Genomic DNA, 22,736 nt, shown 5'->3' with positions numbered 1-22,736 from the left:
TGGTAGCCGAGCTGGTCACCTGGACCAACCTTGACAGCTTCTGTCTGCTAAAAAGAAATAAAAAACATCCAGAAGTGCTTGAAGCCAAGATTAACATAAATTAAATATTCTGAGTAAATCCTGTCTGGTACTGAAACGGTCCATGGTGTGCATAACTGGGTTGCTAGTGGGTCTGTGTCCTCATCTCATGAATTCAAAGAGCGAAGGGCGAGTTTTAGAGCAGTTTTATGCTTATAGAAAGATGAAGGATGAGTGGCAGAGAGCAGAGCTCCAGGGAGATTAGTAAAGCTCTGGAGGGGGTAACCAAGAGAGGGGGAAACGCGTGAGGCTGGCAGTGCAGGATTTCAAACAGGACCTAAGGAAGGAACCGAACAAAGTCCTTTCTAATGAGACTGCTCAATTCTCTGAGCAGTTCACAAGTTGAGCCAAGGGAGGGTCTTACATGGTCCATTCATGTCACCCTAGCCAAAGCGGGGAGGTGTTCGTGTTCTGTCCATTCAGTGCGGGAGCTTTGAAACCTGCAGGGGTGGAGGACACCCTCAGTGAATGAGGCCCACAGTTTGTATTTTGATCTCAGCATGGCCACGTTGGGAGTGACTGAGCCATGCAACAATGTGGCAAAAAAACGGTACCCAGATGGCCCAGGCTCCAGGGGAACAGCCAAGCTTCCTGGAGAAGTGCAGGTATGAATATTTATGAATGATTTGTTGCGAACAAAGACTCGCAACTATTACTTCCTCCTCCCAGACCTCTCTCCCGGAAAGACCTCCTACCAGAGTAGCTAACCCCTCCTCCTGTGCTATATAAACACTGAGAGGTTCCTAAGTTTTGTAGCAGCCATAGGAACAGTGGAGCCCTGTCCAATCTGGGCTTCACCCTACTGTATTTATGTGCCTGTCCCTTCTTCATCCCCTGGCTGCCCTAGCCAGCATTCTAGGAAACCTCCTTCTGTCCACCTCTGACATGCCGTGCTGGCTGTTAGCCCAGCCATCTAGTTTTTCTGACCTCACCCATGTCTCTGGCCCTAGCCCTTAGCAGGGTCTGCTCCTAGTTCATGGGACTACGCTCTCCCTGTTCTCATGTTTGCACGACCAGTTTGTAGTTTACCATACCAGAGAACCTACTCTATCACAGCTCCCAAAGACAACTAGTCTTTCTTGGGTAACTTGTCCATGGGGCTCTGGGTGGTCTCCTCTCTGAAGCAGGTAGAGGCTTCTGTTTAGAAATCATCATTATTGACAATTAAATCCGTTACTTTTAGACACATTAGATGCAAAAGTGTGTAAAAAGGAGACAGTGTCTTATGCATGGGCTTCCCAGAGCCTTGCCCTTCTCACCTGGTTACCCACCTGTGCCTGGTTAGCTCATACTTAGCTGCACCTGGTAGCTTATACCAGCTGCACCTGGTTAGCTCACAGCCAGCTGCAAGCTCTTTAGGCTCTTATCTCTAACATCTACCTCTAAAATGCATTCACATTGCATCAGTGCTTGACCTTCTACCTCAGTGCCTTACTGGAAAGAAATACATGTGCCTCTCAGGAGAGTCAAGCTCTTTTAATCTCTCACCAACACCCCGCCCCCTCCTCACACACCTATGCACAAGCCCATACACACAACACACACGCCAAACACACATACAACACACTCATACACACCACACACACACACACACACCACACTCACACACCACACTCACACACACACCACACTCACACACACTCACACACACCACACTCACACACACACACACACACCACACTCACACACACACCACACTCACACACTCACATACCACACTCACACACACACCACACTCACACACACCACACTCACACTCACATACTCACACACACACACACACACACACACACACACGAGTTCCGGAGAGATTTCTGCTTATTTTATTTACCAAACACTATACTCAGTGAGTTTGAGCTCTCCATCTTGTTTCTGAAACCAAATGAATCCCCTGAAGGACTCAGACTCATCCAACAGTGATGTCTATGATCGGCTAAGTTTCCTTTTTATGTAAAACAGATACAGAGATTCCTCACTGAAAGTATGTGGGTGGGGGAGTCCAGAACAAGTCACTGATGATCTACTGAACCCCCTGCCACTGGGAGCACAGAGAAAGGCGACATCTTTCTTTTCCAATGTCCAGAGACACTGGTGGGTATTTCTATCGCAGATGAATGTATGAGGTTAAAGATCACACTGTCTATGCAACCGTAACTAACATATAACAGAGCCACAAAGCTAACCCATTTCTGCGACTGTCCTTATTGAAAAACAAGACACAAATGCACACCAGAATGTGCATCATTTAATCAAGTAATTTCCAACAACTTTGCCTGAGTTGGAACTCAGCACACACCCACTGTGTGTCTAGTTCACGGATTACAACTTCTGAATTCATGTCTCCACCTGTCACTAACAGAACATTTCTGAGTATGTAACTTGACCCTTAAATTACGTTTTGAGGGCGATGCAATATTAAACGACAATAGCAAACAAGGTCACTCTTACACTCATATTCAGGCAAAACTGGAAAGAGAGACCCTTTGTGGAGGCTCATATATGAGCAAACCCGAAATTAAATGAAGAAACTCTACCAGTCACAGCTTTAAAAAAAGGCACTAACGTGTCTAGCTTTAATCTACAAAGTCAGTGTGAAATATACATTAATTCTAAAACACCGCTCCATGCTATACTCAATGCCATCAATGCTTCTTTGTTGTTCAAATGATGTTTTTATATAACTAAGTGAGGTTTCTAACAAAAACACTTCACAAAGGTACAATGAACCAGAACAGAAAGGTTCTTTACCTTGACTGTGTCCATGTCAATGGGTAAAGAACAGACGGTGTCTCCTGTGTTATTTCTCATGACCCCATGCGAAACTACCACTATCTCCAAATGGAAGTTATTTAATGAAAAAGGTAAATCTGAGATTTGATCAGAAATGAATGAATGTGGTTGGTAACCATGCGGAGAAGACTATTTTTCGGAACATCTGAGCTTAGCCCTGCGGCTGCCCACCGCTGCTCGACTATGCAGCTTAAAGACAAACGCGCTCAAGGAAGTGTGAGCCTCCGCACTGGATCACTGGTACTGAAGGATGTGAGCTGCTGCTCACAAAGGAAGAGATGACTCGGTGTGCAGGAAGCCAGAGCACTCTCTCACACAGAGGGAGGTCCAAGAATGCAAGGAGGAAATCACGTGCTCGCTAGACACACACACACACACACACACACACACACACACACACACTTAAGACAAGCACATTCTCAAATAAATAACTAATGATCTGCCATAGCACCCTAAAAAACGAGAACAAGTGACCCCAAAAATGATAGACGGAAAGAGAAAACTAGGTTGGGCAAAATTCAATACAACAAAAATAAGGAATAAAAAGCGAAAAGGACCAATGACGTGATGAATTTATTCTTTGTAAAGACGGGCAGGGCTGAGAGGCCATCACAAAATGACATGAAATAAGGGATTCAAAATCAATCCAGAAACGATAGGATCCAGAAACGATAGGAGGAGACGTTAAAATGTGTGTCAGTTACACGCAGAATACCAAGACATACTGTTAAAATTAAAAGCTCTATTCTACCAACTGGAAAAATGGATGAATTATCAAGATGCATATGTCTTAGTAAAATTAAACAGAAAGTGAGATAAGTAACCGTCACAGATCTATAACCAGCAACAAGAGTGAAACAGTAGTGAGAACCTACAGGGAGAAATCCCAGACAGGAAGAACTGACAGAAGAACCCAACCAGATCTGCAAATAAAAGGCTAACACCAACAATTCCAAACTCGATCTACAGGACAAAGTAAAAAGGAACACTTCTAAATCCTTCTACAGAGGCAGCAAAACCAAAACCAAAACCAAAAAAACCCAAACCAAAATGAAGCAAACAAAAACAACAGCAAAAAACCCATACCACAGAGCAGTCTCCCCAGTGAATGTAGACGCAATCCTTCTCAATAAAGTATTTCCTAGCTGAATCCAAAGAGGAAAAAAAGATCACTCACTATTATCAAGTAGGCTTCGTTCCAGGGACGCAGGGTTGGCCCAACATATGCCATCCATCACATAAATAGACTCAGAGACAGACATAATGTGATCATCTCAACAGACATAGGAAAGCCATCTGACAAAATTAAACATTTCTTATGGGGAGAGCTCTAGAGAGACTATGGATGGAGGGAACATACCTCCACATAATAAAGTCTGTGCGTGACTGAGAAGACAAAGTCAGCCAGCCAGAGCCAGCCTGACTCCATGACCGGCCGCAAGCTGGTAGTTGGAGAGACTAGGCCCGAGCTTCCCAGAACTGGCAAAGTCCCAAACAAGTCAATTCCAGGAAAAAAAATCACCCCTCATGGGCAGCACATCAGGAAGCTGCCCCACTACTTAAGCTGAGTCAAACTCGTGTGCAGCCAATGAGGCTCTGTAGAAGCTGCCCCATCGCCTAGCTTGACCAAGTATAGTTTTGTTTTTTTATTTTGTTTTTATTTTATTTTGTTTGTTTGTTTATCTTTATTAACTTGGGTATTTCTTATTTACATTTCAGTTGTTATTCCCCTTCCCGGTTTCCAGGCCAACATCCCCCTAGCCCCTCCCACTCCCCTTCTCTATGGGTGTTCCCCTCCCCATCCTCCCCCCATTACCGCCCTCCCCCCAACAATCCTGTTCACTGGGGGTTCAGTCTTGGCAGGACCAAGGGCTTCCCCTTCCACTGGTGCCTTACTAGGATATTCATTGCTACCTATGAGGTCAGAGTCCAGGGTCAGTCCATGTATAGTCTTTAGGTAGTGGCTTAGTCCCTGGAAGCTCTGGTTGCTTGACATTGTTGTACATATGGGGTCTCGAGCCCCTTCAAGCTCTTCCAGTTCTTTCTCTGATTCCTTCAACGGGGGTCCTGTTCTCAGTTCAGTGGTTTGCTGCTGGCATTTGCCTCTGTATTTGCTGTATTCTGGCTGTGTCTCTCAGGAGAGATCTACATCCGGCTCCTGTCGGCCTGCACTTCTTTGCTTCATCCATCTTATCTAATTGGGTGGCTGTATATGTATGGGCCACATGTGAGGCAGGCTCTGAATGGGTGTTCCTTCTGCCTCTTTTCTAAACTTTGCCTCCCTATTCCCTGCCAAGGGTTTTCTTGTTACCCTTTTAAAGAAGGAGTGAAGCATTTGCATTTTGGTCATCCTTCTTGAGTTTCATGTGTTCTGTGCATCTATTGACCAAGTATAGTTAATCAATGAAAGTCCCCCAAATCCCCCAGAGCCTTAACCAATCACAAAGGCTCTCTTTCTCTATCTCCCATAACCCTGGAGATAGAACCAACCAATCAAGGGAAAGAAAGGTAAAAATCACTCACTCCTACCCTAACAGGCTTTAAATTGACTCTGCAAAGTCTACATATTGGTCGTCCATAATGTTGCGTGTAGGGTGGATCCCTACATACAGGTTCTCTGCAGGATAAATGCTCTTTGCTATTGCATACTATCTGGGTTATCCTTCTTGGCAAATTATAGACCCTTACATCACAAATCTAAAACTGTGCTAAATGGAAAACAAAAGAAAACAAACAAAAACAACTTGAAACATTTAAGACCAGGAACAAGACAAGGGTGTTCCTTTTTCCTGCTCCTGGTAAACATAGTGATTGGAGTCTTAGCTACACTAGTAAGAGGGAAGAAAGAAGTACAAAGAAAGACAGAGGAAGTATCCTTGTTTCCTGATGATAGGACTCCACACACAAGAAACCCTGAAAATGCCACCAGAAAACTCTTAGAGCTGATAAAACTCTCAGCAAAGAGCAGGAGGCAGGTTAGAACATTAAGGTATAAAAGTCCCTCTACCATCAACAAACACACTGGGAAAGAAATCAGAAAAAAACCCCATTCATGAAATCCTCAAAAAAAAAAAAAAAAAGAGATATTAGCATGTTTTTTGATAACCCTATATAAAAATAGTGAAAACCCTATACAGAAACCTTTAAAATTCTAAAGAAACAAATTGAGGAAGACACTTAAAGATGGAGAGACCCTCCACGCTCAGGAATTGGAAGAACTCGTATTGTGAAAATGACTACCTACAGAAAGCAATCTACAGAGTCAATGCAATCCCAAAGTTCCAGTGACTGCAGACGAGGTGCAAGGAACAGATACTGCAGTGACAACTCGGAAACTTCGGTTTCTTTACAAAACACAGAAATATTGTAAGAATGTGCTTTTGTCTTAATCCCATGTATGGAGACACAGGGCCGCTTCGGACAGTCTGCAGCAGCTGACTATGATTCGCCTCGTGCTCTAGAAGACGTGTGGTTTTACCAGCTGCAGCTGGTTTCTGCGATTGTGTGATATTCAGAATTCTGAGAGTCTTTCAGAGGATACATAGATGCTAGGGCCCCAAGAGACACGTTTGGTGGCTGGTAAGTTGTTCAAGGGAGCTGATTACAGCTTGCTAGCAGTCATGCCCATGCAGAAACAAAAGGAAAGAAATTAGGGCTCTCTCTCTCTCTCTCTCTCTCTCTCTCTCTCTCTTTCCCTCTTTGTACCCCCACCTCATCTCCTGCATCCTTCTTTTTCTCCTTTCTAGTGATAGGGGAGATGTCGGTGAGGGTGGGGGGCAGGTAAAGAGTGGGGAAAAAGAAGTACCCACAAGAGGCTGGAGAGATGGCTCAGCAGTTAAAAGCACTGACTGATCTTCCTGAGTTCAATTCCCAGCAACCACATCGTGGCTGTCAACCATCTGTAATGGATCTGATGCCCTCTTCTGGTGTGTCTGAAGTAGCAAAGACCAGCTACAGAATACCTCCATCAAAGAAGATGTTAAATCAAAAAAGCTCCAAGCACAAAACATCCAGGAGATCTAGAGTTCTATGAGAAGACCAAATCCATGAATAATAGGAATAGATAGAAGAGAAGCAGCACAGGTCAATGGCACAAAAAATATTTTCAATAAAATCATAAAAGACAACTTTCCTAACCTAAAGGAGACCCTATCAAGGTACAAGGAGCATACAGAACACAAAAATAGATTGGACCGGAAAAGAAAGTTCTCTTGGCACATAATCAAAACAGTAAATGTACACAACAGCAGCAACAACAACAAAAAGAATATTAGAAGCTGCAAGGGAGTGAAACCAAACATCTATAAAGTTTGCACTCGAGTCCTCAGTGGAGACTCTCAAAGCTAGAACTACCTGGACAGATGCTCTATAAAATCTATGAGACCACAGATGCCAGCCCAGACTACCACACGCCACAAAACTTTCAATCTCAATCGAGGAGAAAGAAAGATATCCCACGATAAAGCCATCTTCGAGCAGTACATCTACAAACCCAGCCCTACAGAAGGGGCTGGAAGGAAAACTTCTACCTGAAGAGGTTAACCACACCCAAGAAAACAACAAGGAATAAATAATTCCAGGCCGGGAAAAATAAAAAGCCACAAAAACAAAATAACAGGAATCAACATGGCTCAGTGGTAACTCTCAGTCTGTTTGTTTATTGGGGAATTCCAGACTAACTGAATGGATTGTGGGGTGGGGTGCAGGAGGGAGGGGGGGAGATCCACCCTTCTGCTGCATCTAAGAAACACACCTTAACACAAAGGACAGATATTACCTCAGGCTAAAAGTATGGAAAAAAAGAATCTCGAGCAAATAGACCTAAGAAACAAACAGTTGTTTGTTTTATTGTATTAATATCTGGCAAACATTATTTTCATATAATATTTACATAATAGACATCAAAACAAAACTAATCAGAAGACATGAGGAAGGACACTACTACCCAGTCAAGGAAAAAGCCATCAAGAGATCACTGCAATCCTTAACATCTATGCACTGAACACATAAAGGGCACCCACGTTCATAAGAGAATCTACCACAATGCAGTCTCCATCGAAGACTCCAACACGGATACTAAAAGGTCAATTCTCAGCTTCACATGGAAACACAAACATCCGAAACAAGCCTGAGGGATAACAGACTGCCAGATGTTTCACCATGTCCAACCTCACATTGTACTACAGAGCTACAGTGATAAAAACCAAATGGTATTAGCACAAAGCCAGGCATGTTGGTCAATGGAATTGAACTGAAGACTCAGATATAAATCCACCCTCCTATAGACACCTGGTTTTTGATTAAAAAAGTCGGAATACACACTGGGTAGAAAAATAATGCCAGTCAAACCAGACGGCTGCTTCTAGAAGAGTCTAAATAGATTCATACTTATTACCCTGTACAAAACTCAACTCCACATGGATAGAAGGCCTGAAAATAAAACCAGACACACTGCACCTAGTATAAAAGAAAAGGGGGACTAACAAAGGACTCACTGACACAGGGAAAGACTTATGATGAGAACATCAGTGGCCTAGGCACTGAGATCGACCATCAATAAATGGGACCTCATGAAACTGAGAAGCTTCAGCACACCAAAGGACACCATTTTTCAGACGAAGTGGCAGTCTACGAAATCAGAAAAGGTATCTATCAACTACACATCCAACAGAGGGTTAATAACCAAGATATATAAAGAACTCAAAAAACTGGATATTATGAAGACAAACAATCGAATTCTAAAATGAGGTAATTTTCAAAGGAGGAAACTCAGATGCCTGAGACCCACTTAAAGCAATGTTCAACATCCTAGTCATGAGGGAAATGCAAATCAAAGTACTTTGAGATTCCTTCTTAAACCTGTCAGAATGGCTAAGATCAATAAATAACAAAAAAAAAAAAAAAAAAGACAGCCCACGCTGTCAAGGACGTGGAGTTAGGGGAGCACTCATTCATCGCTGGTAGGAGTGCAAACTCATACAGCCACTGTGGAAATCAGTCTGGCAGCTCCTCGGAAGGATGGGAATCCATCTACCTCAAGATTCAGCTACACCACCCTTAGGCGCAAACATAAAGGATGCTTTGCCCTCTGTAGAGACACTGGCTCAACCATGTTCTTTGGTGCTCTATTCATAATACCCAGAAGTTGAAACCGACCTAGGACTGCAAATTTACCCAACAAGCTGCTGTAGAAGATATAGACTCTAGAGCAGGACCTACCATTGTCATTTTCCTACACCAATACGATGTACGCCGGTACTATGAGCAGTTATCCTTATACTCACAGATAACTATAGATCTCCCCTGTCATCAGAGAAGCTTGTTTTTCGGTGGACAGATTACAGAACTGATCAAAATGTAGAGAATATGTGACGACGGGGTCCTCTGTGGAACAACTACAATGCAATCCCTACCTTTAAGGCTCAAGGAACATCACGGAAGATGGGGCAGAGAGGTTCAAGAGCTAGAGGACCAGAATGCCCGAGGCTATGTAGTGTGCTGGAGACAAGGCAGGGATTCTGCACACATGAAATCTCGTCAATATGGTTTCCTAAACAAGACCTGCACAATAACAGACCAATCGGTGTGCCAGTGCAGACGGGGGAGATTTCATGAGGACTCACTCCCAGATTAAGGAGCTATAAGCAATGGCTCCTGAGATGGGAAGCGTCAATGTTCTTCAGGTACAAGTCACCTAATAAGTTACCCAATCCCAACCAGTCATCCTGTGAGAATACCGCAAAATGGACTTGGTAGATCTGGAGGAGTTTTTTGGCTTGGTTTTTTGGTATGGGAGAGATTGTTGATTTGAAATGGAGCAGGAGACAATGATAGAAGCTGGGGTTGGAAGAGGAGGAGGTGAAAGTTATGTGAATACAGTGTTCATGTGTTCTCGAAAAGTGCCTTAAGTTGAAAAAAAGAACTCAAATGACAGCAAATGCTGGAAAGGATGTGGAGAAAGGGGAATCCTTATTCACCGTTGGCAGGAGTGTGAACTTGTGTATCCACTGTGGAAAGCAGTGTGGAGGTTTCTCAAAAGTTAAAAATAGAGCTACCATATAACTCAGCTATACCACTCCTGAGAACGTGCCTGAAGGACCCCACTGTAGAGACACTCACACGTCTTGATCTTTGCTGCTCTGCTCAAAATAGCGGTGAAATGGAATAGAGCTAGATGTCACCTGTGAGGGGACAACGTGCACGTAGGACATGAAACCAAATCATGAAATCCGCAGGAAAATGGACGGAAATGAAAAATACCATCCTGACTGAAGTCACACAATGCGGAAAGACAAACTCCGAGTTTTCATTCAGATGCAGACCCTAGACTTCAAATTTTAGATTTGTGTGTTTACCTTGAAGTGAACTTCGAGGCCAGGAAGCTAGAAAAGGACCACTGTTGGGGGCTAGGGAAGAAGCCTCAGGGGACAGGGGACAGCAGAACACATGTGGTACATGGTACCAGGAAGAAATACTGAGACAGGAAATAATGAAGTTGGTATAGACACGGGCGTATGGGAAACAAGAGAGATTGAGAGAACTAGCCAAAACTAAGGATGTGTGAGAAACTCATGCAGAAACCTATTCTGAAAACTAACTTAAAAATACAATTTATACCAACTGTGGTGAGTTTGCAGCCAGTGTGTTCTACATAGCAAGATCCAGAACAACCACAGCTATATAGTGAGATCCTGTCTAGTACACAAAGACTGCAACTAAAAGAAAAAGAAAGTTTAAAAAAAAGTACCAACATGGATAGATAATGCTTCTCCCAGAAGCCCCGAGTTACCAGTGCTGGGTGAATAATGGTTCCCTTTAGAGGATCGGTTATGGAGGACCAAGACAATATAGGTCATTGCAAATGAAAACTTGATGGTGAGACCGGATTGCTGAAGGCACCACACCTCTTGGTTACGGGATACAGACAAATCACACGGGAAATGAGATAGAAGCTTCAGCCCTGATATCCAGCGTTCACAATGCCAGAAGGTTCTACGGGGGCTGTTGCCAGAGAAAGTCATCAACGGTCTTACCCAGTTGTGAAATCTATGTATTAAAATACTGACCTGCCAGGCAAGATGTGCTCGCCCATACAATAAGAACGTACAGTTACGGAGTAACTAACCACATTGTAATTGAATTCGAGTCCCGTAGGAGGGAATTCATACCTGCTACTGTGTGATATTAATTTTCAGCTTGGCAGAATCTAGCATCATCTGGGAGATGGACCTCTGGACATGCCTACTGGGGATTATTTTGGTTACATTAATTGATGTAGGAAGACTCGTTTTAACTGTGAGTGGGAACACTGGTGAGTACGTTCTGGACTATATAAGTCTGAGAAACAGCCAAATATCACATGCGTTCATTGCCCTTTTCTCCTTATTTTAGATGTAATCCAAAGAGCTGTTCAAACCCCCTGACCCTTTGACTCCCCCGCCATGGTGGGCTATGCCATGAACTGGGAGCTAAACTAATTCCTCCTGCCTCAGTTGCTTTTGGTATTAGCTACTTGTCTGTGGTGGTGACGAGGACAACTTATAAAACGAAGCATGGCATTGGGCACACGGTTCCAGAAGGTTAGTGTCTACGATGGTGGAGCAAAGGCACGGTGGCAGGAACAGCTCAGAGATCACATCTCAAGCCACAAACAGGAAGTTCAGAAAGTTAACTCAAAATGGTAAGTGTCTTGTGAAGCCTCAAAGCCCAGTCCCCAGTAACATATTTCCTGATCCTCCCCAGACAAACATGAGCCAACAACTGGGGACCAAGTGTTCAAATGCCTGAGACTTACAGGTGACATCTCCTTCAAACCACCATACTTTTGTCAGAGTATTTTATCACAGCAATACAGTACAGATCTGGTCAGAATGCACAGATGCCATAGGCTCTAGTGAAGAACCTCCTCGTGTTGCTTTACTAACTGGACATGGCATCAAACTGCCTGTAAATACTCATGCTTATGCTGTTGTTCTGTTCTCAGCATTGCTCAGTTTGCTCTGTTCGCAGTGGGTGAGTTAACACAGAGACTCATACAGGAAGACTTCAGCATGTGTAGACAAGCGTCCCATGCTATGCTACTGGTGGGGTCAACACATTCCTAAGCACAAGTCTGGTGTGAGGACACCAACCAGCGTTCTCTACCTCTGACAACTCAAAATGGACTCTCCCAGAACATCGGTCCACATCTCCCTTAACACCTGAGCTTTTCTTCTTCAACCACTAGCCAAGGTCGGGACCTTGAACCTTAGGAAGAAATAAAAATTAAAAGCTGACTGTTCTGCCTTCTTCTTCGGTTGTGTTTCACTCTCACCTTCTTGAATATATTCCCTGTAATTATGGTTATGGGTGTGGCAGAGTTGTCCCTGAGGGGAAGCAGCTGGACATTGCCTGGGGACACTAAAAAGCGACTGAGGATCCTGAGAGAAGTGGGAAAAGACAGTGCTAGACTAACACAAAAGCTACAGTGCTAACTCACTAACAAAGTATATTTGCCCTGAAGTGCCCTAATCAGCTCTTTATCTCTGTACAGGAAACTGATACATAGGAATTAAAACTACACCCAAGTGCTTCGGATAGCCTGGATATCCAGGCTTCCCACCTATTAGACAGGATACTGTCTCCCCAACCAGTCCCGAAAAACACTTCCAGCCCAGCCTCTCCTAGGCAGTCTTTCTTTAGATATGCTAATACCATCTTAGGTGACATCAAGTGCCACTCTTGACTGCTTTCAACCTGAAAGGAACAGACATCTGCTGAGACGAATTCTGCAGGAACTGGAGCTCATCTATGGTGCGACTTTATGAAGCCGACTCTCGGTTCTGCTACTGGCACCTACATCAAGTCGTGTGCGCCCACTCAACCCTGCCTGACGCCTTCCCATCACTCTCTCTTTCATAACCCTTCTCTTGAATCTTATTCTCTGGATCCGGTGACCTCTTTACGGCTCTCGTGCTTTTTGGATTTCATTACTGTAAAACGACGCTTCGCCCGTTTCTGAAACACTGTCTCCATCGCTGGCTCTAATGGGCCTGTGAGCTCATTAGCGTTGAAGCCCTCTGTTTTGGTGCTGAGTCAATAGCCCAGCATCAGGCACACCTGGATCCAGACTGGAGCCCTATTGCTGACTAGCTAGATGCCTGGGGGGAAGAGAGGAGGGTGGGGAGAGGGGAGTTACTTGATTTTGCTAGGTCTTCTTCGTCTGCTCTAAAATGGACATAATGTCGTTAATAGTCAAGAACACGCTCGGCGTAGTCAGTTTAGTCTGTCACAAAGCAGTCGCTGAACCTCTATGAACAATCACCTCTGTGTCCCAGTGCTTAGCTCCTGGGACTCTGTTGTCCTTCTCCCTTGAAGAATCTATCTCAGATCGCTTTGACAGATACTTCAGCATACTCCCGAAGTGACGATTTCCAGGCTAAATCCTTCATCCTCCTCTTCAGCAGTAGAGAAATCTCGAGTGTTATCAGCCGTATCTAAGAACAACCTGACGAATACCGGTTTTGTCTTTCAGCCCCTTGTCCTGCACCCCCTGGCCCCTCCAGAGGTCTACTCTGAAGATGTTTCTTCTCTCCTCATCCCAGGCTCTGGCAGTTTATCCTCAGGAGTTGACTCCCAACTCTGGTAGGCTTCAGGGCCAACCCCCATCTCACTCCCTCTCCATGCATCCAGGTGTAAAGGAAAGAAGCCTACACGTTGTTCTCAATAACCTTCCCATTCCTTCCCTCACCCCATCCACCCACACCCATATCTGTCACCTCAAACACATCTCAAATTTGCCACCTATAACCATCTCTAGTTTCTTCTTCCTTCTAAATAAATGTCTCCTTTCAAAGACCTTCACACGGTTGGCTCTCTCCCATCTCCCTTCTGTAGCTAAGCCATGTCTTTTCTCTCCCCATTCTCAAAACACTTCTTAGAAACATTCACTCGTTCATTCATTCAACTCAATATCATCCTTACCCAGGACAAGGTTAGCTAACACATTAAAAGTTCCAGTTTATTCCTCAAAAAAACTAGCCATTATCCAAACACTAATTATGCAAAAATGCACCCATGAGTATACGTTTGACATGTCTTCTGTAAGCATGAACATATTTTTAATTTTTCTATTTTATATGATTATGAACGTCACAGTTTTAATATCCATCATGTATACTGAATTTGCCTAATTGTTCTGGGCTCTCTGCTTTCTCAGCTGCAATAAACAAACCAATGGTGCCCTCGTCTATACCACATGTGACTGTCAAGGAATGACAGTAACAGACACAGCAGGGATCGCGCCCTCAGACTCCATTTAAAGAGTGGGATTCAGCTGTCTTCATGTTGTACTCCATTTCTGTGACATCTCACAAAGAGAAAATATGTAAGATATATACAACAGATTAAAAGAATGTTGCCAGAAAAAATAAGGTTCTCAAATAAGCCAATTCTACTCAGGTAAAAAAAAAAAAATGTATTTTGGTAAAGAGGTGGTAGGAATTGATACCCGACCAAGTTAGGAGACAGAAATAGCACACCTGGCGGCTTCGAGTGCCACAGCTGCTCCTGAATGAGACCCTTGAACCACTGCCAGCACAGGAAGCACGGAGCAGGAGCAGGAGCCTGGCACAGGCGAGGAAGAACGGGTGAAGGTCTGAGGACATGATGAAAGTCTCAGCCAGCAAAGTTCTTGCCATGCAAGGGAGAAGACCCAAGCTCAGATCTGCAGACCACACATAAAAGCCAAGCGCGGACGCCTGCAGCTGCAGCCTTAGTCCTCCTACCGTGAGACAGACCAGCTAGTCTGCAGATGCCTAAGTCTCTGACCCAAACAAGGTGGAAAGTGAAAGACAGGGACTCCCACACACCTTCACTTACACACTAACACACACATATGTATAGACATAAGCATTGCGTATATACACAGCGACACCACACATACATAATCACACATCCACACATATGTATACACACAAAGACAGTACACACACAGTACCACACACATATGAGCACACACTATGCACATATACATTCACACACATATGGACACTGCACACACATACATATATATATACATATACGCATATGTAAACCTGCACTACACACATACCATCACTCACACACAAACACACACAAACAAATGCACAGACATTACATACATGTATGTGCACACAGATCACACACTACCAACACGCCAATATCAGTACACCTGATTTGGCAATCCTTCCCTAACTTTAGATTATTTAAAATCAGTCCCTGGTCTCTTAGAGAAGAAAACAGTAAGCATCCTGAAACCAATCAGTTATCTGAACTCAATCTAATTCCTCTTATCTTTTTTTAAAGAGGATTTCGCATCAACAGAGCACAGATCAAGAGGCAGCAGCCAAATCCCTGTGTTTGTGGGACTGCAGCAGTGTGGATGGCCATGTTCTCATTTACCCAGACGGACATAAACAACCCAAGATGGAAGACGGTGCGTTTAGACAACTAGGCTTCTGCAGAACGGTCTCTGCAAGTGTTCCTTCCATTAGCTTCAGGGGAGGTCCACTAGCCACCAGCAGGCTTCCGACTCTGTGGCCTTCTCCTGCTGACATTACACTTTATCAGTAACTAGAGCGAGGGGGGGGGGGCGGTACTTACTACACATACAGGGACACGAATGCAGAAAGAATGGCATACCCATCAAAATGTACAAAGCTTATGCGCACCCAGTAAGAGAGCCAAGACTTAGACTCACAGTGACTTCGAAAAACGGACCCATTCTCCTCCAATAAGGGGTAACGGGAAGAGGTCCCTAAGGGGCCAGTGCTTAAGCCGTGATCAATTGCCTCAGTTTTTAAAGCTTAGTGGCTTTAGCCAACAGCAGGCTCAGTTTGAGGGGGCAGCGGGAAGCTTGGTGTGATGAGGTACAGGCAGGGTTAAGGCAGAGCAGCGCCTCAAAGATGGCAGGCGGCGGCGTCTTGGTCCTCTGGCCAGCCCAGAACTCAGGGACTTCTCACCTACCCCCAACACATGTGTTCAGAACAAATCAACCCAGATGGTTAGGTACATGGGTGCTATCCTGTACAAGGAAGGACAGAGGGAAATGGTGGCTCAGAAACAGGACAAAACAACAACCACAGTGAAAAATGGGGGCCATCTCTATTCAGTCATCCAATGCACATCAAGTTCAAACCTGTTTTGGAAAACCTACTTCCATCAAGAATAGCGGGTTGTCCAGAGGGAGAACGGCCCGTATGCAAGAAATCCTTAGTATATTTAAATATGCATTCCCAAAGAGTTGAGGCAGCCATAATTTGGCTGAAAAATTAGACTGCTGCTGTATAAGATTCGGTCAGAAGAGACAGCAAGATGGTTTTGTGAGTCGACGGCATCTGCCCCACAAGCCTGGCAACCTGAGTTAGATTCCCTCAGTGACACAAAGTTGTCCTGTGATCTCACACAAGAGTCATGGCTCCTATGCACGTGCACGCACTCTCGCACCCACCCACGAACACACTCGATTTCATAGGGTACACGTAAGCACAGAGGAAAGGATGTAGTAAGTTTGGGGTTATCTCCTTGTAAGGAAGACACTGTGAGAATTGATTAGATGCAAGCATTCCGGAGTCAACTCTAGCATGAAAGGAAAGACAGAAAGGCAATGGCTGGGGCCATCTCCACATCCCACAGTAAGCACAGGACTTCTGCAGGAGGCGGGCTCCCATTAAATCCACCCGCCTTGTGTGCTTTAGCCCCCATCAATTTCCTACTCTGAAGCCACACTTTCAGTGAGAAGCAAGAACATTCTGTTTGGCCATCAGCAGAGGGAACAACAAAACCAATGTTCGTTCTCCATGTACCTTGAATTTATAAGGAAAACGCGAGGATTTTCCTATCCCTTAATTTATTAATTCAACTAAGACATTCAAAGATTCTCAATTAAAAGGAAATAAAGATTTACTACGTATTACATCTCTCCTTGTAAACCATTTCCTCCTCAGTAACAGAAAAAAAAAAAAAGTTTGACTGATGATCACTTGGAAAGCGTACCTTATGCACTCCAAAAGCCCTCCTAATCTAAGATTATGTGGAAACGGACTTTAGAATGTTTCTAAAAAGAAATGATTCAGCACTCAGATTAAACTAAATGCCACGAAGTAATCAAATTGTGGAATTCTGATTAAATGGCTACTTAAGTTTAATCTATTTAAAACTCTCAGGAGAAATACGAAGGGCCTAGGACTAGACTAGTCCTGGCTTGGCTCAAACGCTGTAACTGGGTGTCTAGCTTAGAGTTCGCTCTTCAAACTGTTCCTTTTAACTTCTTGGAAGCCATTCTTCAGACTTTGGTTCTTTCTCAGTTTGAATACGGTAAATAAATAGAAATTGCTAGGACTTCGGGTTCTTTCTGTTCAACAGCAGCAGAAAGAAAAGGCAAGAAAGTGAAAGGGGCATGTCTGTGCCCACCCACACCGCTGAAAAGGCTGCCCCGCTGGCGCGCCTTCGCCTTGGCGGCTCTACCACCTCTAAGCAAGTATATAAAAGAAAGACACAGAAAGCCAGACCCACGCTCCCGTGGGTAGGAAGGTCCCCTTTTGTGACTACAGCCAGGCTCCCCCGGGATTTCCTCCCGTCGTCCGGGCAGCGCCGGGCCGCAGGCGGACGATCGCAGGCCGACGCGGCTCCACTTACAGTGACACCATCCCAGGTGACAGCACCAGTGCAGCTTGAAGCACTTGCCGTGGCTGTGCGTGGCACAGATGGACAGCCCGTCGCACGGCTGGAAGTCCGGTCTACGGGCGGCGCAGCTCCGCGCCAGGGCCTGCGCCTCGTCCACTTTCTCGCTCTTCCAGCCGCGCTCGGGCGCCGTGGCCGCACTCATCTCTGCCGGTGACGAGAGGGGCCCGGAGCCCGGGATAGAGCGGAGGCGCGGGGCGGGCAGGGCGCGGGCAGGCTGAGAGCTGGAGGCGCGGCGAGCACCCGCTGGCCGAGGAGCCGCCCGGGGAGGGAGCAGCGACCGGGCCCGGCCTGCCGCCTCCCCGCGCCCTGGTCGCTTCTGCGCCCTGCTCCCTCCTCCCTTCTTTCTCCTCTCCTCTCCTCCCTCCTCTCCGCTCCCTCCTCCCGTCTCTCTCTCTTTCGTCCTCCCTGCTCCCTCCTCCCCACTCGGGCCGCCACGCCTGCACGCGCACGCGCACACTTAGACCGCCGCGCCCCTCTGCGAGCCCATCCCCTCCCGGTGGCGCTGCACGCGTCGCCTCTGCCCCCTGCCAGTCGGTCCCACACGCCCCTGGATGCCGAGGGAGGGCCGCAAGGACAGTCAGTACACGTCCCTCATGCCCTCGGCTACAGCCCGGCCTTCTGCAACCTTTAGGCACCGGGTCTAGCCTCACTCCTGGCACTCCCTCCCCGTCGCGCCTTGGCGTCCTGCGGGGCATACACTCGCCCCGTGGTCCTGGAGCGACTGGGTGGTAGCCCGCGGTGACCTGAGGCTTCGCGGGTTCTTCCCCAGCGCCAGCCGACCGGGTCTAGTCCTGGTTGCGGGGCGCTGGGCAGCCAGGGTGGGTGGATGTGTTAGGTTTCTGTCTTGATACGAGTGTGGGGTGTGAGGATGCACTGAGTGGTTTGTAATGTCCGTGTAGCCATAGACGTTACACGCCAGTCGTGCAGTCGTGGGGTGGGGGGGGGGCGGACGCCCCAGTGTGTGAGCCTGATTAACTGCATCGGTTGAACACGGGTATGTGTGTGGCAGTATGGTGGGCTGGAATGGCGTAGTGAGTTTATGCATGGACTATATGTGTGGAGTTGACACGGACGTGGGTACACAGACTGCCATGTGGCTCAGCCTGACCAATGGGTGTGGCTGCCAAGGCTGCAGCTCTCCCTCCCACCTCCCCCCAGTCAGCTCCTTAGTCTTCCCTGCTGGCCACAACTTGCTTCAAATAGGTTTTCCATCCCAGGCTGAACCAGAGAAGAGAAAAGGAATCTTTCGTCCCGGAGCAGTGCGGGGAATTGGCTTCCCCTACGGCCGGTACCCAGTCTAAAACCCGAAAGGAGGGAACGCCCTCCCTCTGCTTCCTTGCCGAATGCTGCTCTGGGCCCAGGAAAATGCCTGTAATTGCAGGGGTCGGGAACAGAACCCCTCAGCACAAATGCTGGGCTGGAACTGTGCTTTCCTAAGGCCTCCTTTCCCTCACTTTACACTCTTCTGTTTGGCAATGAGATCTATCCTGGTCTTAAACGAAATTCATCCTCAAACTCTGAAAATTCTTTGCTGCCATAAGCAATCTTTCCTAATTTTCCCTTTTATTTAACCTTGGCTTAGGAAGAGAAATCTAATTTGCATATGTCTGACTCTGTGAAATCTTCACGCGTCAGGGATTGAGGGAAACTCAGAGGGCAAAGGCTGTTTTCAAACAACTGTCCCTTTTAAGTGACAAATTCTGGCTTCCCGCTAACCTAACATTGAAACCGAGGTAAACACAAAGTGTCTTGCTTTACCTGCCTTCCAGGTGTCTGCCTGCTGAAGTCCCAGAGCAGCTCGCTGCTGACTCCGATAGCATCCGTCCCGCAGCCTTGCCGTAGGTATGTCCACCTCAGAGTAACTTCAGCAAAACCAAAGGAACGGACACCACAGTACGGCCATTTTATCAAATGCGGTTTTTCCTACATTTTATTACTTTGTGTGTATAGATGTTTCCCCTGCGTGTATGTTTGTGCTCCAGCTGTAAGCAGCGCCCTCCAGGGCCTAAGAATACACCAGATTCTCTGGGACTAGAGAACATACCGTCGTTTGTCAGCTGCCATTCAGATGCTGGGAACCGAACCCAGGTCCTCTAGGAGAGCAGCCAGTGCTCTTAACCACTGAGCCATTTCTCCAGCCCGGCCAACCAAATTTTTTTTCATTAATTTATTTTTATTTTATGTGCATTGGTGTTTTGCCTACATGCCTGTCTGTGAGGGTGTCGGATCTCATAGCTACAGACAGTTAGGAGCTGCACGTCCATGCTGGGAATTGAACTCAGGTCTTAACAGCTGAGTCGCTTTCTCCACATCCGTTCTAATCTATCTTTCTCCTCCAACCTATAAACTCCCTGTAATGCCAGTCATATCACATAAACAAATAACCCCACTTGCTTTTAGTACAGACAGAACTGCATGGATCCGACGAATTAGGAAGCATACTGATACAGTGTTTGTTGTTTGTTTGTTTGTAGTAGATGATCCAAAGATCTAAGATGCCAGGCATTCAATGACCAAAGACCACCCTTGACAGTGACTGGGGTTCATGTGTGAGTGGCTGGGCATTTAGTTTCCGTCACTCTGTGCTTATTTGTCTATTATTAATGTAAGCTGTCTCTGCGCAGCAACCCTGAGACACTTACAAACCGAGTCTTTACAAAACAGGTTTTGGTTACTTAACCAAACCAAGCAACCATGCATCATGGTTATAAATAAGCTCCCAGCAGTCTGTCTGCTGCTTGTATCGAAGCAATCACGGGGCAGCCATGGGGCAGCCGTGTCCAAATGCAGTGCAGCTAAACTGGGAGGCGCCCGAGAGGAAGGAAGGGAGGGATCCGTGCAGAAAGGCCATTAGCACAGTGTGGGCTCATCACCTGCTCCTGTGTCGAGGTAAGAACAGCGTCTCTAGCTCAGAAGCTGTCCCCCTCCCTGTGCCACTTGCTCCTCTACCTTACCCACTGCACATGCTCAGTATTAGTCCCTGGCCTGGTTGGCTTTCTCCCACTTTAATAAAACACCAGCCAGAAGCAACTGGGTTTACTGTATCTCAAGCTTCTGTGTCACAGAAGGAAGTCATGACAGGAGCTGAAACACCACCCAGGAGTAGCATCTGACCTGGCTTGTTCATCTGGTTTCTTCTACAATCCAGGACCACTTTCCCCAGAGGGCCCTACCCACTTCGTTCATCGATAAGAAAATGCTCCCGCACGCAGCCTTGCAGATAAACCAGTCTGATGGACGGTCTGATGGACAGTCTGATGGAGGCCTTATCTCTGTGGAGGACCCTCTTCCTGAAGGATGGATGACCTGAGCTTGTATCAAGTTGACAGAAACTGAACAGCACAGACCTTTCTCTTATAGCAGCTCGAAGGTTTCCAACCACAGGCCATCCTCCTCCGAGCCTCCTTCTAGGCTGCTGTGAAGAGATTGCTCTCTAACGACGGTTCAAAATGAATCTCCTCCGGAGCCTCCAGGGCCCTGCTGACCGGATTTATTTATTGCTTTATCTCTGCAAGTGTGCCATTCCTTTCTTCCTGACCTTGTACCACCTCCCCATTCTGTTCCGTTGCCTTGATTGCTTGACTCTGGTCAGATCTTTGTCAAGTTTAGTTACTGCCTGAAGTCTTTATCTAGTTCACTATCTGTCGCCATCATCGTCATCATCATCGTCATCGTCGTTGTCACCCGCATCATCGCCGTCACCATCGTCATCATCAGGACTGGAGGTTGAACCTAAGGTCTCAGTTATGCTAGTCAAGTGCTCACCATACAGCCCTGCTTGTACCTTCCATTTGGAGACAGGCTGTCTCTAAAGGCCAAGGCAGCCCCTCAGGCTTACAGATCCTCCTGATTTAGCCTCCAAAGTAGCTGGGAGTACAGAACTGTGTCACTGTGCCCAGCTTCCTCAGCAAAGTCATAACTTTCTGTCCCTATAGGTGGCCCCCTCTGGCAGTTGAGTAGGTGGTATTTATTCCCAGCACCTGGCATTGGATTGGATTGGATGGGGGAGGCACACGATGAACACATCAAAATGTTCATGACTATGTTGGAGAGGTTGCTCATGGGTAGATGTAGAGAGAGCTGAATTTGATCCCCAAAACAAGCACACGTATCCTCTCCCCCATCCCCTCACACACACACACACAGATGGCCGAGTATTCAGAGTGTATGGAAAGACAAAACATCTGATTTTTAGATTTCCAATCCCCAGAATGAGCACATCCTTTGAAGCCGGTTGAGATCTTGTGGTATCTTGTCCTAAGAGACTCCACATGGTATAAAAACAGTGGTTTTGCAAGCTGTCCCTTGGCCCCACGAGCGGCTCATTGTACAAGCAAGTTGTAACTCCATTTTGAGGGAGGAGGATGATTCTGCACCGGGTAAGCAAGTGTATTTATCAGGGTGAATCAGGACTGTGAGACCACATGGGTTATGGCAACTTGAATGGGAATGGCCCCATAGGCTTGTATATTTGAGTGTTTGATTCCCAGTTGGTGGACTATTTAGGAAGGATTAAAAGGTGTGGCCTTGTTGGAGTGGGTGTTGGAGAAGGTGCTCTACTGGGGGTGGGTTTGTTTGTTTGTTTTGAGTGTTATGTGTTGTGTTGTGTTATTTTGGTTTTTTTTTTAAGGCTTTAAAAGTCCACACCAGGGGGTTGGGCATTTGGCTCAGTCCTAGCAAGCGCAAGGCCCTGGGTTTGATCCCCAGCTCCGAAAAAAAAAAAAAAAAAAAAGAATAGAAAAAAAAAAAAAGTCCACACCAGGATCAGTCTCAAACTCTCAATTTCAGGTCAAATGGAGCTCTCAGCTACTGCTCCAGCACCATGCTCCCAATCATAATGATTATGGATTATGGATTTTTTTAAAGATTTATTTATTGTATGCATGTGAGTACACTGTCACTATCTTCAGACACACCAGAAGAGGGCATCAGATCCCATTACAGATGGTTGTGAGCCACCATGTGGCTGCTGGGAATTGAACTCAGGACCTCTGGGAGAGCAGTCAGTGCTCTTAACCACTGAGCCAAATGATTATAGATTAACACTCCATGGTGGTTTGAATAAGAATGGCCCCCATAGGCTCATAGACTTAAATAAGTATTCAATTCATCTGGCAATGAATGGCACTATTTGAAAGGATTAGGGGGTATGGCCTTGTTGAAGG

General features: G+C 46.1%; 1 protein-coding gene and 1 long non-coding RNA gene across 3 annotated transcripts in view; one reads left to right on the top strand and one right to left on the bottom strand.

Annotated features, from left to right (window-relative positions):
• C11h3orf70 (similar to human chromosome 3 open reading frame 70) overlaps window positions 1-17,878 on the bottom strand; it is a 50,280-nt gene extending 32,402 nt beyond the window's left edge. Inside the window, 1 exon segment of the mRNA NM_001398864.1 lies at window positions 17,524-17,878. Within this exon segment, the coding sequence (NP_001385793.1) occupies window positions 17,524-17,713 (190 nt within the window). The 5' untranslated portion in view covers window positions 17,714-17,878.
• Window positions 17,879-18,054: 176 nt separating this feature from the next.
• On the top strand, window positions 18,055-22,106 carry LOC108352384 (uncharacterized). 2 transcript variants are annotated; one of them, XR_015633669.1, is made up of 4 exons: window positions 18,055-18,389; window positions 18,789-18,942; window positions 19,341-19,413; window positions 20,720-22,106. It is a non-coding gene; the product is annotated as an uncharacterized LOC108352384 (long non-coding RNA). The 2 variants fall into 2 exon arrangements; XR_015633668.1 differs by lacking the exon at window positions 18,789-18,942.
• The last annotated feature ends 630 nt before the right edge of the window (window positions 22,107-22,736 follow it).

Source organism: Rattus norvegicus, chromosome 11, assembly GCF_021556685.1.
Source record: "Rattus norvegicus strain SHRSP/BbbUtx chromosome 11, alternate assembly SHRSP_T2T, whole genome shotgun sequence".
Classification (NCBI taxonomy): domain Eukaryota; kingdom Metazoa; phylum Chordata; class Mammalia; order Rodentia; family Muridae; genus Rattus; species Rattus norvegicus.
Note: the sequence above shows the minus strand (reverse complement) of the source record. Positions and strands in the feature narration are given on the sequence as shown.